The sequence below is a fragment of the Callorhinus ursinus genome, unplaced genomic scaffold (assembly GCF_003265705.2).
Source record: "Callorhinus ursinus isolate GAN/ISIS: 27379988/994484 unplaced genomic scaffold, GSC_fseal_2.0 scaffold51, whole genome shotgun sequence".
In the NCBI taxonomy this organism is placed as follows: Eukaryota; Metazoa; Chordata; class Mammalia; order Carnivora; family Otariidae; genus Callorhinus; species Callorhinus ursinus.
In genome coordinates this window covers 9,512,523-9,528,204 of record NW_027397113.1, presented here as the reverse complement: position 1 = coordinate 9,528,204, position 15,682 = coordinate 9,512,523, and the positions used below count along the sequence as shown (strand labels likewise).

General features: G+C 35.8%; 1 protein-coding gene across 6 annotated transcripts in view; it reads left to right on the top strand.

Annotated features, from left to right (window-relative positions):
* Nucleotides 1–15,682, top strand: part of LOC112829380 (membrane-spanning 4-domains subfamily A member 12-like) — a 122,791-nt gene that overhangs the window by 62,669 nt on the left and 44,440 nt on the right. For all 6 annotated transcript variants that reach the window (XM_073883687.1, XM_073883686.1, XM_073883688.1 and 3 more), the window contains 3 exons: nucleotides 4,593–4,712; nucleotides 6,902–7,022; nucleotides 10,072–10,226. In XM_073883687.1, the coding sequence (XP_073739788.1) occupies nucleotides 7,002–7,022; nucleotides 10,072–10,226 (176 nt within the window). In that variant the 5' untranslated portion in view covers nucleotides 4,593–4,712; nucleotides 6,902–7,001. The remainder of the gene's footprint in view (nucleotides 1–4,592; nucleotides 4,713–6,901; nucleotides 7,023–10,071; nucleotides 10,227–15,682) is intronic.

Below are 15,682 nucleotides of genomic sequence, written 5' to 3'. Positions count from 1 at the left end.
ATAGCATTGTGGTCTGAAACTATGCATGGTATGATCTCGATATTTTTGTACTGGTTGAGACCTGAATCGTGACCTAGTACGTGATCTATTCTGGAGAATGTTCCATATGCACTCGAGAAGAATGTGTATTTTGCTGTTTTAGGATGAAATGCTTTGAATATATCTGTTAAGTCCATCTGGTCCAGTGTGTCATTCAAAGTCCTTGTTTCCTTGTTGATCTTCTGCTTAGGTGATCTGCCCATTGCTGTGAGTGGGGTGTTAAATTCCCTGCTATTATTGTATTATTATCAATGTGTTTCTTTAATTTGTTATTAATTGGTTATATATTTGGCTGCTCCCAAGTTAGGGGCATAAATATTTATAATTGTTAGAATTTGTTGGATAGACCCTTTTATTATGATATAGTGTCATTCTTCATCTGTTATTACAATCTTTGGTTTAAAATCTAGTTTCCTGGTACAAGGATGGCAACTCCAGCTTTGTTTTGATGTCCATTAGCATAATAAATGGTTCTTTACCCCCTCACTTTCAATCTGGAGGTGTCTTTGGGTATAAAATGAGTCTCTTGTAAGCAGCATATTGATGGGTCTTTTTTTTTTAATCCATTCTGATACCCTATGTCTTTTGATTGGAGCATTTAGTCCATTTACATTCAGAGTAGGGGCGCCTGGGTGGCTCAGTCATTAAGGGTCTGCCTTCAGCTCAGGTCATGATCCCAGGGTTCTGGGATCTAGCCCCGCATTGGGCTCCCTGCTCAGCAGGAAGCCTGCTTCTCCCTCTCCCTGCCATTCTCCCTGCTTGTATTCCCTCTCTCTGTGTGTCTCTCTCTGTCAAATAAATAAAATCTTAAATTAATAAAAAGCTACATTCAGAGTAATTATTGAAAGATATGAATTTAATGCCATTGTATTACCTGCGAAGTCTCTGTTCTTATAGATTGTCTCTTAAAGACCTAGATTAGATGTAGATTGTACATGATAGAGTTGAACTTTGAACGCAGACAGCTCAGCTCAGAATCCAAAATTGCTTAGAGGATCTGAGAGGAGGAACAAATGCTTAGGCTACGAAGGCTGGGGAAAAATCAGAAGACAGAGGGTGAGCAGCAAGGTCCTGATTTAGGGTAAGATAATGTGCAAGCACTCCATGAACCCAGCCAAACAAAGTAGAGTAACACGTCCTATTTATTTAGACAGATTCACTTATCTACCCTTTGTTTCTTTTCATTTCTTCTTGCATTTCATCATTTCAGCTTGGAATTCCCTTCCCTCTGGCTGAGAAACTCCCCTTACTATTATTTCTTCCAGCACAAACGTCCTGTACAATAAATTCTCTCAGCATTTGTTAGTCTGAAAACAACCTTACACTGCTTTTGCTTTGAAAGATTCTTTCACTGCATGTGGATTTTAGGTTGACATTTTATTTTATTTTGGCATTTTTTAAATGTCATTTTATTGTGTTCCAGCTTCAATCTTTGACATTATGAAGTTTCTGGGAGCCTTAGCTATGCCCCTTTAACATGATGTCTCTGTTTTTCTCACACTGCTTTTACAAGTTCCCTTTACCTTCAGTTTCCAACAAATTCACTATGATGTAACTAGATGTACTTTGTTTTGTATTCATATTATCTTGGATTAGCCAAATGTATGTGTCTGTCTATAAGGGGTTGAATCTAAATTGATACTTTTCACCAACTTTGGAAAATTGTTGGCCTTTTTCTCTTCAAATATTGCTTTTGCCAGATTGCCTTCCCCTTCTCTACTTTTGGGACTCCAGCTAAATGTAGGTTAAATATTTTCACTATGCCCACATGTTTCTCACAGGTTTTTTCCTTTTTCTTTCATTTTTTCTCACTCTACTTTTATTTCATCATTTTCTATTGCCCTTCCCTCCAGGTTGCTTCTGTGTCTAATATGCAGTTATGGAGTTCTCACTTTCAGTTAGTATTCTTCAAATCTAGAGCCATTCAATTCTGCTTTTAGATTCTATTTCTTCTGTGAAATTCTCTATCTGTTCATCTTTCTGCTCCATTTGTTTTTATTTTCTTGAACATATTAATAGTTATTTTTAAATTGTATCAATAATCCCAATAACTGGATTATTTATGAGACTATTTTTATTGACTTTTCCAGTCTTTTAAAAAAATATGATCCTGTTTTTTAACTTATCTAGTAATTTTTGATTGAGTGCCAGAAATTGTGTATAGAAAAGTATAGCAATGTCAGCTGATGTTCGGTCTTCCAGAAAGGGTTCACCCATTCCTCCCCTCAGCTGATAAACCAGGACTGAGGCTGGATGGCAGTATGGATAAGAATACGTATACCTCTCATGCATCTTCTACTGATGTCATAGAGCCCTCCAGGCCTTGCAATTGAGAACCTGATATGTTTACAAGAAACTGTCCCTTAGAAGTCCTGATCCATGTTTCCACAGCATAATTACGTGACCAAAAATTCTCTGCTATTCAGATGCTTTCTTCTTACTTAGCCTACTGACCAGCAAAACTTCAAAATCTGACCAGCATCTTAATAGAATAATTGGTCATATAGCTGACTCATTTCTTTGGCCCTCTCTTTCCCACAGAAGTTTGTCTCCTCAGGTTTACAATTTTATCTTTCCAGCCTGCAAGAACACCAGAAATTATGACAATTCCTCTCTCCTCTAGCAATAACCTTCTGCTCAGGCAAAATCTGAAACCTCAGCCTCTTGCCCTAACAAATGCTCCCAAGGAAAAATTATCTGTAGAACATCTGCTCACCATTCTGTGGTCTTCTTTCTCAGCATTCTTCGCCCCTGTATGTTCTTCAGTGCCTCAGCACTGATGCTTTTCTCATGCTATTACATAGATGAAATACTTGTGGTATTGTATGCTGTTTTTCTAGCTGTTGTCAGAAGGAACATTAGGCTGCCATAGTTTTTTCATCATACCAAAAGCATAAATCTCCTCAATGTTTTGAGGTCCACAGGATCTTATTTTTTTATATTTCTGATATTGATTATTTTGTCTTCTATTTTTCTTAGCCAATCACACTATGGTTACATTAAGTTTATTATCTCAAAGAACCACATTTTGGGTTTTTAATCCTCTTTCATGTATGTTTGTTTTCTGTGGCATTACTTTCTATTTTTGTCTTTATATTTCCTTCTCTATTTTCTCTGGATTTTGTTTGCTATTTTTATAGCTTTATCAGATTGATGCTTCATCAGATCTGTTGCATCTCTCAAAATTTAATATGTGGTAATTTCAGCATTATTCGTTAAAATATTTTACAATTTCCAATGTAATTTTTCCCTGAAGTTGAATAATTTATTTTTTGTTTTCAAACTGTTAAGTTGAAATTTAACACAAATGCAGAAAACATACAAAACATAAATATCTGTATCAATGAATTATCAGAGTGAATGCCCAAGGAACTCCCTTTGAAATCAAACATATCAGAAGCCCCCTTCATGTCCTCTTTCAGAAATTTTACCCTCTCTTCTTTCTAAAGGTAAATATTATATGACTTACTAAATTGTGGCATGTAAATACAATACTACTGTAGTGCAATAAAAAGGAACAAACAATAGTGAGTACACTACAATAAGAATGAATCTGACAGTGCTGAGTGAATGAAATCAAAAAGAATAATTAATACACATTGTATTATACATGTATAGTTAATTATAATTATATTTAAAAATTTATACAATACACCTGTATAATTTTTATAATTCAAAATTTACCTCATTGCTACAAATGGAAATCTTTACAGGATTTTAAAATTTTCATTTGGGGCACCTGGGTGGCTCAGTCAAACATCTGATTCTTGATTTCAGCTCAGGTCTTGATCTCAGGGTCATAAGTTCAAGGCCAACATTGGACTCCACATTGGGCATGGGCCTACTTTAAAAAAAAAATGTCATTTTACATTTATGGGCTTAATTAATTAATTAATTAGTTTTGTTTTACCTATGATGAAGGTATATTGGTTTTTGTTTGTTTGTTTCAAGTTTTTATTTGAATTCCAATTAGTTAACATATAGTTTAATATTCATTTCAGGAGTAGAATTTAGTGATTCATCATTTACATACAACACCCAGTGCTCATCACAAGTGCCAAGGTTTAATTTATTTAAAATGTTTTGTCATTGATGATGAAAATAAAAGAAATTGGCAGATATGTAAGTATATGTAAATGAATAAGGACTCTATACAATACTAAAAATAGCATTTTGTAAATTCCAAAATATACAAAGAGACTGAAAAACACAAAAATAACGTATAGGCTGAAATAGAGGTAGAGGGAAATGGTCTAAGGTCTTTGCATTATCTAGACAAATATTAAATTACCAATCACTATTATGCTTTAGCATTTAAGAATTTTGTATTGAAGGAGTGAATGAAATGCATGCATGCAACATCGGAAAAATACTCCTATTTGGATCCTGGTAAATTTGGAGATTAGGGAACCCATAGAGTAACCTGAGATTCTGGAAAGGTTAGAAATTATAATAAATCATCCACTTTAACATACTTGCCAGTAATGCAAACTAACTTCATTTCAACTTGTTTGTTCCACATATGACTAGTTGACATTTTGTATCTATTCCAGTTGAGGTGCACCATAAAGACAAATACCTACAGTTCTTGCCTTGCAGTGATTGGCCTATTTCTAATTGGATTTGAAATTATATTCTTTTTAATGAAACAAGAAAAAATTGTATGGATACAGGTAAATACAAGATTTTATAATTTTTTTTCACAATTAGAGACTTACACGTTAAGTTTGTTTGTAAATGAACTGAGAATTATTTTGGTTTTGGACAAATGTGGAGGTGGTAGAAATTATTCACATTTGGTATGACCACAAATATGGATTCAAATCACTGAATAGGTCTCTAAACCTATGACCACCAAAAACTCAAGAAATCTAGTAAAATAACTCATCTCTACATTAATAAGATTCAGATGAAGGATACTGGTGAAAACACAAAGACCTTAAATAAGTAGATATCTTATAAGGATAAATCTGAGATTGATAGGCTCATTGACTCAATGTCCTAGATATCTATGTCTCCCCAGTGCCTATTACAAAGCCTGGAAATTAATAAATGTCTAATAAATTGAATGTTAATTCATTCAATTAGTTAATTGAATGAATGAATGTTCTTTATTAAACATTCCTCTGATAGTATTCCAGATTAGCATATAAACCATTCCTGAGAACTGATAATCAGAAATTCTCTAGACATAATAATCAGATAAGTCCGAAGTCCCCTGAATATGCCATAAATTCACACTTTCTTGACACAGCACTAACCATTTGATTTTAAACTAAATATACTGGATACATAAATTGAAATGGAAGAAAGGCCAACATACTGATCATTGGTTAAATTTGCATGGGATTCCCATTTTCTTAAAGCTATGGGAGTATTTGTATTAGTACACTAGCACTTCAGGATTTCAAAGACCTGGTGAAATTAGGACCAAAAAAAGCAATCTGATTCTTTTTCAGCAAATTTTCAAGATGACAGGATAGTCAAGGCAAATAATCACAGTCCAGGATTTTCACTATCACAAACATTGTTAGCATTTTTGTCATCTTAGGGCTTGATTTACATTTTACGACACCATGTGTATTGTATGCCTTAAGGAGTAGGAACAAGTCCTTAAGAATTCTACCTGGGGCCTATCAAGTGTTTATATTTCTTTTTCAATGTCCTGCTGACATATATGTCAGTTCAGTACATACACAGAGGTTCTGATTTTACAGGTAATAGGAATAAATAAGAACATTTTAAAATAAGTGTTTGAGCACCTGGCTGATAGGTCTTAGAAGGTACCACTTGCATGTGCACAAGCGCAAAAGATCTGGAGCAAAGATGTAGAGCATGGTACACTCAGAGGTCAGCCCGCCACACCCCCTGGAAGTCCATTATGTTAGTCATTGTGCCCAAACCCTATCAAGAAAATTGAAGACAAGAATGTTTTGAGGTCTGGTGGCTTTTCATACCTAAAACTATTATAGAGGTATATTATTGTATATTGTAATATACAATATTATTATTGTAAGAACCAAAACCCTGTAGGGACAGACAGGGCATAGAAAAAGCTCTAGTATGAGTTGTCAAATGTTTACCCCTGAAAGCTTTCTTTCACAACTGATACAGGAAAATACCATACTGGTAGTATTTACCATAAGCCAGGTTTCTGGAAATCCATTTTAATCTTCTGAAAGATGGAAAGAGTTACATGAACCAAAACTGTGTAGCAAACTTAAATAAATTATATTTCCACTTAAATGTTATGTAGATGTTAAGTATTATAATTATAAAGATTATATATAAATGTAAAATAGCACTTGATTTTAAATGAGACGAATAGAATATACCTTTTACAAGTATAACAGTATTATAGAAATACATGTAGGAGAAAACAGAGATCCTGAAGCTAGAAGTCTGTCAGAACTCAAATGAAAGATCCACAAGAGTCTAAGACCAAGAGTGGGGTAAGAAAAGAAGGGGGACCTGGAAGCAAGTTCTGAGCAACTCTAACATTCAGTAATATTAACATTGTTGTTTTTACCATCCCAAGTGCATTTTCCTCTACTCTAACATAAGAATAATAATGCCACCTGCCACAAAATGTTGAGTGGACTCAATAAGATAATGTATAAAAACATTCAGCACAAATGCCTAGCCATATAGTAAGTGCTCACTAAATGTCTGTTGTTAAAATTATTATCATGTAAACAAGTAAAAATCATCACAATTGTATTATTAAGATGGTGAGATATTATAGATAAAGTTTTCTTTTCTATTTTCTAAACAGCTTGCAATTTTATATTATCTTTATGATGCTAAAGATTTGAGAAGTATAAAGATCTGTGAGGAATGTAGATTTTCTTTTTGTATTTAGCAAAGTGGAATGATGCTTTCCGGGTATTTGTGGCTCTTCTCTATGTTGGAGTTCTTCCTGGCAAATATAGTGATCAGTTGGGGGAACCAAGCATTATATCATGGCAACAATGTCATATAATGTGAGTATTTAATTTCTCTGATGAATTAGGAAGTACTATATTGGCTTCTGTTATGAACCCATGCTAAAAAGATTAAAGTTTCAGTAGTAATTGTTTTTAGTGTTGCCTCTACACACTGAATATGAGCTCAAACAGTTTAGACAGCATATGTCTATGTGCAAAATGTAGATAAATCTCTCAAGATAAAATTTTAAGATTAAAGGGATATATGTCCATATCCTCATAAGAAAATACAGTAAGAGATATATCATTTTCTGGCTCAGGTCTATGTCATTTGAAGGGTAATCCTATGGAAATCAATCCACTAGGTCTCCGGCCTCTAGTTATCAAGTAAAGTTTAGATCCTTCAGATCTGGGAGCCTTGAAGCAGCAAGAAGATCAACGATGTTGGGAGGAAGGAGAAATGGGTCATGACACATCCTATTATCAAACACCACTGGTCTTGGAAGAAACAAGTGATGCCCAAATAATTTTCCAAGCATGTCCTGGGAAATAGGCCAACAGCAGCCATGGCATTAAAACTCATTCACAACTGTTTGAAAGTGGGTTATTCTTTGATCTGATAGGAGAGAAGGAATGGAAATAAAGAACTGAAATTGGGTAAGGAAATGAAAGAAGTGCAGGGAGCCTCAGGTCAGAGGTGTATATGGGCACCTGGAATAGAAGGAGTAAACCCTGGGTTCTCAGCACTTACCAAACCCCACCCAAGAGCTCTGGAGTTTGAGTGATACATATTAAAATAACCTGATAGAAAGGAAAACTTCCAAAGGGACACTTAGCATATGGCTGGAAAAATTATTAACAGTGAGGATAAGGATTTAGATAACTTAATTTGAAAGCCATCAGTGAGCAAGAGATCTTGGATCTCAAGGCTCCATGTTCTCTGGAATGAAATTCAATCCACACATTCTGATAAGAGAAAGTATTTTTTGCTGTGTAAATGAAGATGCAGCCTCCAAACATCAAGGAAAAGGGGGAAATAGCTGAGTCCCTACCCAAGAAACAAATGTCAACATCTTATCATTTTATTTCCCTATCTACATTTACCAAATATATCAAGTTACTTCAAAACGGAAATGATTTAATTTTTAAAGTGTTCATAAGGAGAGGAAAATCTAAATAAGGTAAGGAGCTTGATGAGGCTGAATCCCAGTGTTTGGAGGGAATGAGTGAGAGGAAATTAGTCTGAGTAGCCACATGTTGTGCTAGTGTACCAAGCTTTCACACTATACATGATATCTGCCTCAACTAGACTGGGGGAATGGGATGGAGAAAAGGAAGACAGAATTGAAAAATGGTTAAGATATTGTGTCAGAAGGATTCTCTGGTCATTTCAATTTGAAAGTAGCTTTCAACGCCAGAGAAATCAAGTGATGGGTGATGGTGCCCTTTTTTTTAATTAAAATTTTGACATATAACGTTTTGTAAAGTTAGATGTACAATATGTTGATTTAATACATTTAGGTACTGTAATGTGATTGCCATTGAAGCAAAAATTAGCACCTCTATTTGATATCCTATAATTATCATTTATTTTTTGTGGCTGGAATAATTAAAAGTAGTCTCTAAAATCATCACTCAAATAGTCAAAGACAGAAATAATGCTCTTGCCAAAAGCAAAACAAACAGCATATACACAGCAACAACAAATGCCCAAGTCTGCCAGCAAATTTCAGTCTGTGGGTTCCTAAGTCTTGACCTTCTGGAAGGAGAGGATCAATAGAGAATGGAATGTGGCAAACAAGGAGAAGAGAGGATCAAGAAAACTTTGAATATGAAATTGTGTTTTGTATATCACTTATAGTTACACCACAACAAATGACACTGGATAAAATAGAATTTTATGTTAATTATAATGAAGTAATAACCTACTTTAAATGTATTCTAAATTCTTTCCTAACATAGTAACCATTAAGCATAGCATTAAATTCATAAGTTTAAATTTTATTAGTTTCACTAGAAAACTAAACATTCATGTATGTTTAGTCTAGGTGTTTAGTGTTTATGAATCTTGGTCATTAGTTTCTAAACTAAAAAAAAAAAAAAGAAAAGAAAAAAACACCAAAAGCAAATGTGTTGTTGGAAGTAGGGGGAGGAGAGTCCTGAATGGTGAGAATATTCCTATTAACATCCCTTCCAAAATGTCCACTCAAAATCCTGTGGTCTGACATAGACAGTCCTCTTCAATCAGTTTTTCAGATATGACTTGTCTGCCCAGAGAAGAGATGATTCAAGAAGTGTGGTATCTCTCAGAGTCCAAGAATTAATATTCTTATTCAAGAATAACCTGACAGAGGCCTGAGAGAGGCCTGGGTGGTTCAGTCAGTTAAGTGGCTACCTTTAGCTCGGGTGATTATCTCAGGCTCCAGGGATCGAGCCCCATGTGGGGTTCTTTGCTCAATGAGGGGTCTGCTTCTCCCTCTTCCCCTGTGCTCTCCTTCTCTCTCTGTCTCTCTCTCTCTCAGATAAATAAATAAAATCTTTAAAAAAAAAAAAAGAAGAAGAACCTGAGAGAAGAGTAGAAAAGAAAATATGCCAAAGTCAGTAATGTTTATTTCAACCTGATTGTGTCCTTTCTCTGAGTCCTTGAATGCTATGTCTCTGAGTCCACTACCAAGTCAGAGTAGGTGTTTAACTGGGAAGATTTTGGAAAGTCATTTAGTAGAAAAATTCAATGACATAGATAGAATAAGACCACTTTTAAAAATGCATTAATGATCAATTTACTAACACTCCACTTATCTCAGGTTCATGATACAAGAGAATCCTTTTATTACATATTAAAGAAGAGAACCATCATGGCCTCAGTCCAGAATGAAAAATTTTAATGGTGAATGAAGGAAGAGCATCATCATTTTGTTCAAGCAATTTCTAGAAACACATTTTAGTAAAGTTTGTCCCAATGTTTCTTTTTCCCAGTTCTGTAAATAAAAATTAAAATGAATGACTCTGGTTATATTTTCTGTAAGGGGGATGTTGAGTGTAAAGTTTTCTCCATTTGGATCTGGTTGTCTTGAGTTAAGGAATTATTTTACTTCTTTATTTCAAGAAAACCCAAGGGGCTGCTGCCCAAGGTGTGCCCAGGACCTTCCCCCAACAGGAGTCCCAAAGTGAAAAAGAGATGCATTTAGAAGACCCCATCAGATTCTGTCCAGAGGAAGAAAGAGAAAGTGAACAAATATCTTTCAGCAATCAAAACCCCAGGTAAGACCAGAAAGGGGGCTTTCTCAGCTCCTTAAAAAGCTCTTTAAAAGAAAAATGGGAATGCAACCAGTAAAGATTTCTGTAGTCCTTGTGGCTGGTGGTGACATCAAAGCTTTCCCATTTCCAAGTTTAAGTTTAATGGATCAGAATACAGGTTTAAAAAAACTCATGAGAAACCCTCAATGGATCCTTCACCCACCAAACAAGATTTCCCCAGAAACCTACTTGTTCTTGCAGATAATCTTGACCACCACACAGTTGTGTAAAACAACTGGATTTTCAAGTGGTAAAATGAGGATAAAAAATGTATACATCTGAGGAACATTAACATAAATACCTACAAAACTAAATCAACATACAAGGCATTGAGGAGATAAAGATTAGTCTGTGGTTGAGGGTTGGCTTTTTGAATCTCAACACTTGGGAAAAGGGAAGCAAAGACTTTTCACAACATTACAGAGAACACCATAAATTTGGAGGAAAATAAACGTTTGGAACAAAAACTTCTAGCTTGAAGTCATTCCCCCAGTAGAGTATTGAGCATGTTCATATTTAACATGGATATGAATTTTATGCTTCCTAGGCATTTACTTTATTAATTCATCCCTCTGTTCTTAGACTAATATACACCATGTGAGGGGCCAATTCTGTCTTGCCAGTGTCTTCCCAAAACACAAAGTCATATCTAACATCCCTTAAGCCAAAGGATCAATTAACAGAATTGTACTTTACAAGTTGCACATCTGAGTTGTGAAGAATTTGTGCTTTAACCATGATACAGAAAAGAAGTTTCAGAGCTTAAAGACACACTGATCTCCAGGAAGAGAATGTGAGTACTTCTTTTGTTTTTGACAGGAAACAATGATTTTTCTCAAAACTGGGGGGCCAAAGAAACATTTTCCTTCATGTGGGTTGTGCTGCCTATGGAAGAGTCCAGTCTGTTTTTCTTAGTATTCAGGATTTACAGATCCACTGGTGATCCCAAGTGTCACAGACACTCATGACCAGATGGACTTGGGAAAAAAGCACTGATTTAGCCCATCCCCTTAAAAAGACTTTCTTCAGTCTGGAAAGAAGGTGGCAACAGCATCAAAGCTTTAATGGCTCAAACACAGTGGTTGCTACAAACACCAGATCAGAATGAAAACTTAGAGCTAACAGTACCTTAATCTGTTTTCCAGAAATAAGTTGTAAAGAAACAGAGTTCTTAAAGCTTAGACAGAGGAATTATTGCAATGAGGCTTGCCTGAATATGAAGTAATAACATGTGCTTAAATTCCACATGAAAAAAAGAAAAAAAAAGGAGGGAGGGAGGAAGGAAGGGAGGGACGGGGGGAAGGAGGGAGGACAGAGGGAAGGAGGAATAGGGATAGGGACAGGCATAAGTCCTCCAAAGTAGTCCTAATCATAACAAGATTGAGGCAGGGAGGAAGCACAATGTTGATGGGGTAATATTTTAAATCCTGACTTAAGGGAATCATTATTTCATTAATAAGAGTAAACTTAGCATAAAGTATAAGCATCCCATAGCCTGAGTAGTCTTTTTTGGGGTCCACAATAGTGCTAAACATATTGTATTCTAAATACATTATTTCTTTGTGATTTCTCCTCAATGAACACCTGAACTTTGCATAGCCTGCTGCTAAGGAGAAGGCATGTTTCAATTATCCATATTTTTATTGAGATTGTATAAATTAGTGCCCACTGGCTTAACACCAAACCTTCTCTTAATAACAGTGCAGCCTTTAGTTTTCCAGAAGGTCCATGGAGTTATGGCATCCTTTATGCCTAATACCCTAACCATAAATCACAGGGGACCATATAGTTTTATCACAATATGAACCTTATAACACATTTTACTGTAATTACATCACTAGATAATTCCTACCCCTTTTTTATTAAATATTTTCTTTCATCTCTACACTCCATTCTCAGTTGTCTCCCCTCACGAAGAACCACTGCCTTCTGTTTAATGTATAAGCTTTTAGTTTGTAAGCATTTTTTAAAATGCATGGTGTTCTTTTGTATACATATTTTTTTAATTTTTAAGACATTTTATTTTTTTTATTAACATATAAGTTCAGGGATACATGTCTGTGATTCCTCGGTCTTACACAGTTCACAGCGCTCACCATAGCACATACCCTCCCCAGTGTCCATCACGCAGCCACCCCATCCTCCCACCCCCACCTCTCCAGCAACCCTCAGTTTGATTCCTGAGATTAAGAGTCTCTTATGATTTGTCTCCCTCTCTGGGTTCATCTTGTTTCATTTTTCCCTCCCTTCGCCTATGATCTTCTGGCTTGTTTCTCAAATTCCTCATATCAGTGAGATCATATGATACTTGTCTTTCTCTGATTGACTTATTTTGCTTAGCATAATACCCTCTAGTTCCATCCACGTCATTGCAAATGGCAAGATTTCAAGTTTTTGATGGCTGCATAATATTCCATTGTATATATATACACAACACCTTCTTTATCCATTCATCTGTTGATGCACATCTAGTCTCTTTCCATAGTTTGGCTATTGTGGACATTGCTGCTATAAACATTGGGGTGCAGGTGCCCTTTTGGATCACTTCATTTATCTTTGGGATAAATACCCAGGAGTGCAATAGCTGGGTCATAGGGTAGCTCTATTTTCAACTTTTTGAGGAACCTCCCTACTGTTTTCCAGAGTGGCTGCCCCAGCTTGCCTTCTCGCCAACAGTGTAGGAGGGTTCCCCTTTCTCCGCATCCCCTCCAACATCTGTTGTTTCCTGACTTGTTAATTTTAGCCATTCTGACCGGTATGAGGTGGTATCTCATTGAGGTTTTGATTTGGATTTCCCTGATGCCAAGTGATGTGGAGCACTTTTTCACGTGTCTGTTGGCCATTTGGATGTCTTCTTTGCAGAAATGTCTGTTCATGTCTTCTGCCCATTTCTTGACTGGATTATTTGTTCTTTGGGTGTTGAATTTGATAAGTTCTTTATAGATTTTAGATACTAGCCCTTTATCTGATATGTCATTTGCAAATATCCTCTCCCATTCTGTCTGTTGTCTTTGGTTTTGTTGACTGTTTCTTTTGCTGTCCAAAAGCTTTTTATCTTGACGAAGTTCCAATAGTTCATTTTTGCCCTTGCTTCCCTTGCCTTTGGCAATGTTTCTAGGAAGAAGTTGCTGAGGCTGAGGTCAAAGAGGTTGCTACCTGTGTTCTCCTCAAGGATTTTGATGGATTCCTGTCTCACATTTAGGACTTTCATCCATTTTGAGTCTATTTTTGTGTATAGTGTAAGGAAATGGTCCAATTTTCCCCATACCATTTTTGGAGAGACTGTCTTTTTTCCATTGGACATTCTTTCCTGCTTTGTTGAAGATTAGTTGACCATAGAGTTGAAGGTCCATTTCTGGGCTCTCTATTCTGTTCCACTGATCTATGTGTCTGTTTTTGTGCCAGTATCATACTGTCTTGATGATGACAACTTTGTAATAGATCTTGAAGTCCGGAATCGTGATGCCACCAGCTTTGCTTTTCATTTTCAACATTCCTCTGGCTATTTGGGGTCTTTTCTGGTTCCATACAAATTTTAGGATTATTTGTTCCATTTCTTTGAAGAAAGTTGATGGTATTTTGATAGGGATTGCATTAAATGTGTAGATTGCTCTAGTTAGCAAAGACATTTTCACAATATTTGTTCTTCCAATCCATGGGCATGGAACAATTTTTCCATTTCTTTGTGTTTTCCTCAATTTCTTTCAAGAGTATTCTATAGTTTTCTGAGTGCAGATCCTTTGCTTCTTTGGTTAGATTTATTCCTAGGTATCTTATGGTTTTGGGTGCAATTGTAAATGGGATCGACTCCTTAATTTCTCTTTCTTCTGTCTTGTTGTTGGTGTATAGAAACGCAACTGATTTCTGTGCATTGATTTTATATCCTAACACTTTACTGAATTCCTGTATGAGTTCTAGCAGTTTTGGGGTGGAGTCTTTTGGGTTTTCCACATAAAGTATCATATCATCTGCAAAGAGTGAGAGTTTGACTTCTTCTTTGCCGATTTGGATGCCTTTTATTCCTTTTTGTTGTCTGATTGCTGAAGCTAGGACTTCTAGTACTGTGTTGAATAGCAGTGGTGAGAGTGGAGATCCTGCTGCATTCCTGACCTTAGGAGAAAAGCTCTCAGTTTTTCCCCATTGAGAATGATATTTGTTGTGGGTTTTTCATAGATGGCTTTTATGATATTGAGGTATGTACCTTCTATCCCTACACTGTGAAGAGTTTTAATCAAGAAAGGATGCTGTACTTTTGTCAAATGCTTTTTCTGCATCTATTGAGAGAATCATATGGTTCTTGTTCTTTCTTTTATTAATGTATTGTATCACATTGATTTATTTGCAGATGTTGAACCAACCTTGCAGCCCAGGAATAAATCCCACTTGGTCGTAGTGAATAATCCTTTTAAGGTACTGTTGGATCCTATTGGCTAGAATTTTGGTGAGAATTTTTGCATCCGTGTTCGTCAAGGATATTGGTCTGTGATTCTCCTTTTTGATGGGGCCTTTGTCTGGTTTTGTGATCAAGGTAATGCTGGCCTCATAAAATGAGTTTGGAAGTTTTCCTTCCATTTCTATTTTTTGGAACAGTTTCAGAAGAATAGGTATTAATTCTTTAAATGTTTGGTAGAATTCCCCTGGGAAGTCATCTGGCCCGGGGATCTTGTTTGTTGGGAGATTTTTGATGACTGCTTCAATTTCCTTAGCGGTTATGGGTCTGTTCAGGTTTTCTATTTCTTCCTGGCTCAGTTTTGGTAGTTGATACATCTCTAGGAATGCATCCATTTCTTCCAGGTAATCTAATTTGCTGGCATATAGTTGCTCATAATATGTTCTTAAAATTGTATTTCTTTGGTGTTGGTTGTGATCTCTCCTCTTTTATTCATGATTTTATTTCTTTGGGTCCTTTTTCTTTTCTTTTTGATATGTCAGGCCAGGGGTTTATCAATTTTATTTATTCTTTCAAAGAACCAGTTCCTAGTTTCATTCATCTGTTCTATTGTTCTTTTGGTTTCTATTTCATTGATTTCTGCTCTGATCTTTATTATTTCTCTTCTCCTGCTGGGTTTAGGCTTTATTTGCTATTCTTTCTCCAGCTCCTTTAGGTGTAGGGTTAGGTTGTGTATTTGAGACCTTTCTTGTCTCTTGAGAAAGGCTTGTATTGCTATATACTTTCCTCTTAGGACTGCCTTTGCTGCATCCCAAAGATTTTGAACATTTGTGTTGTCATTTTCATTTGTTTCCATGAATTTTTTTAAAATTCTTCTTTAATTTCCTGGTTGACCCATTCATTCTTTAGTAGGATGCTCTTTAGCCTCCATGTATTTGAGTTCTTTCCAAATTTCCTTTTGTGATTGAGTTCTAGTTTCAAAGCGCTGTGGTCTGAAAATATGCAGGGAATGACCCAATCTTTTGGTATT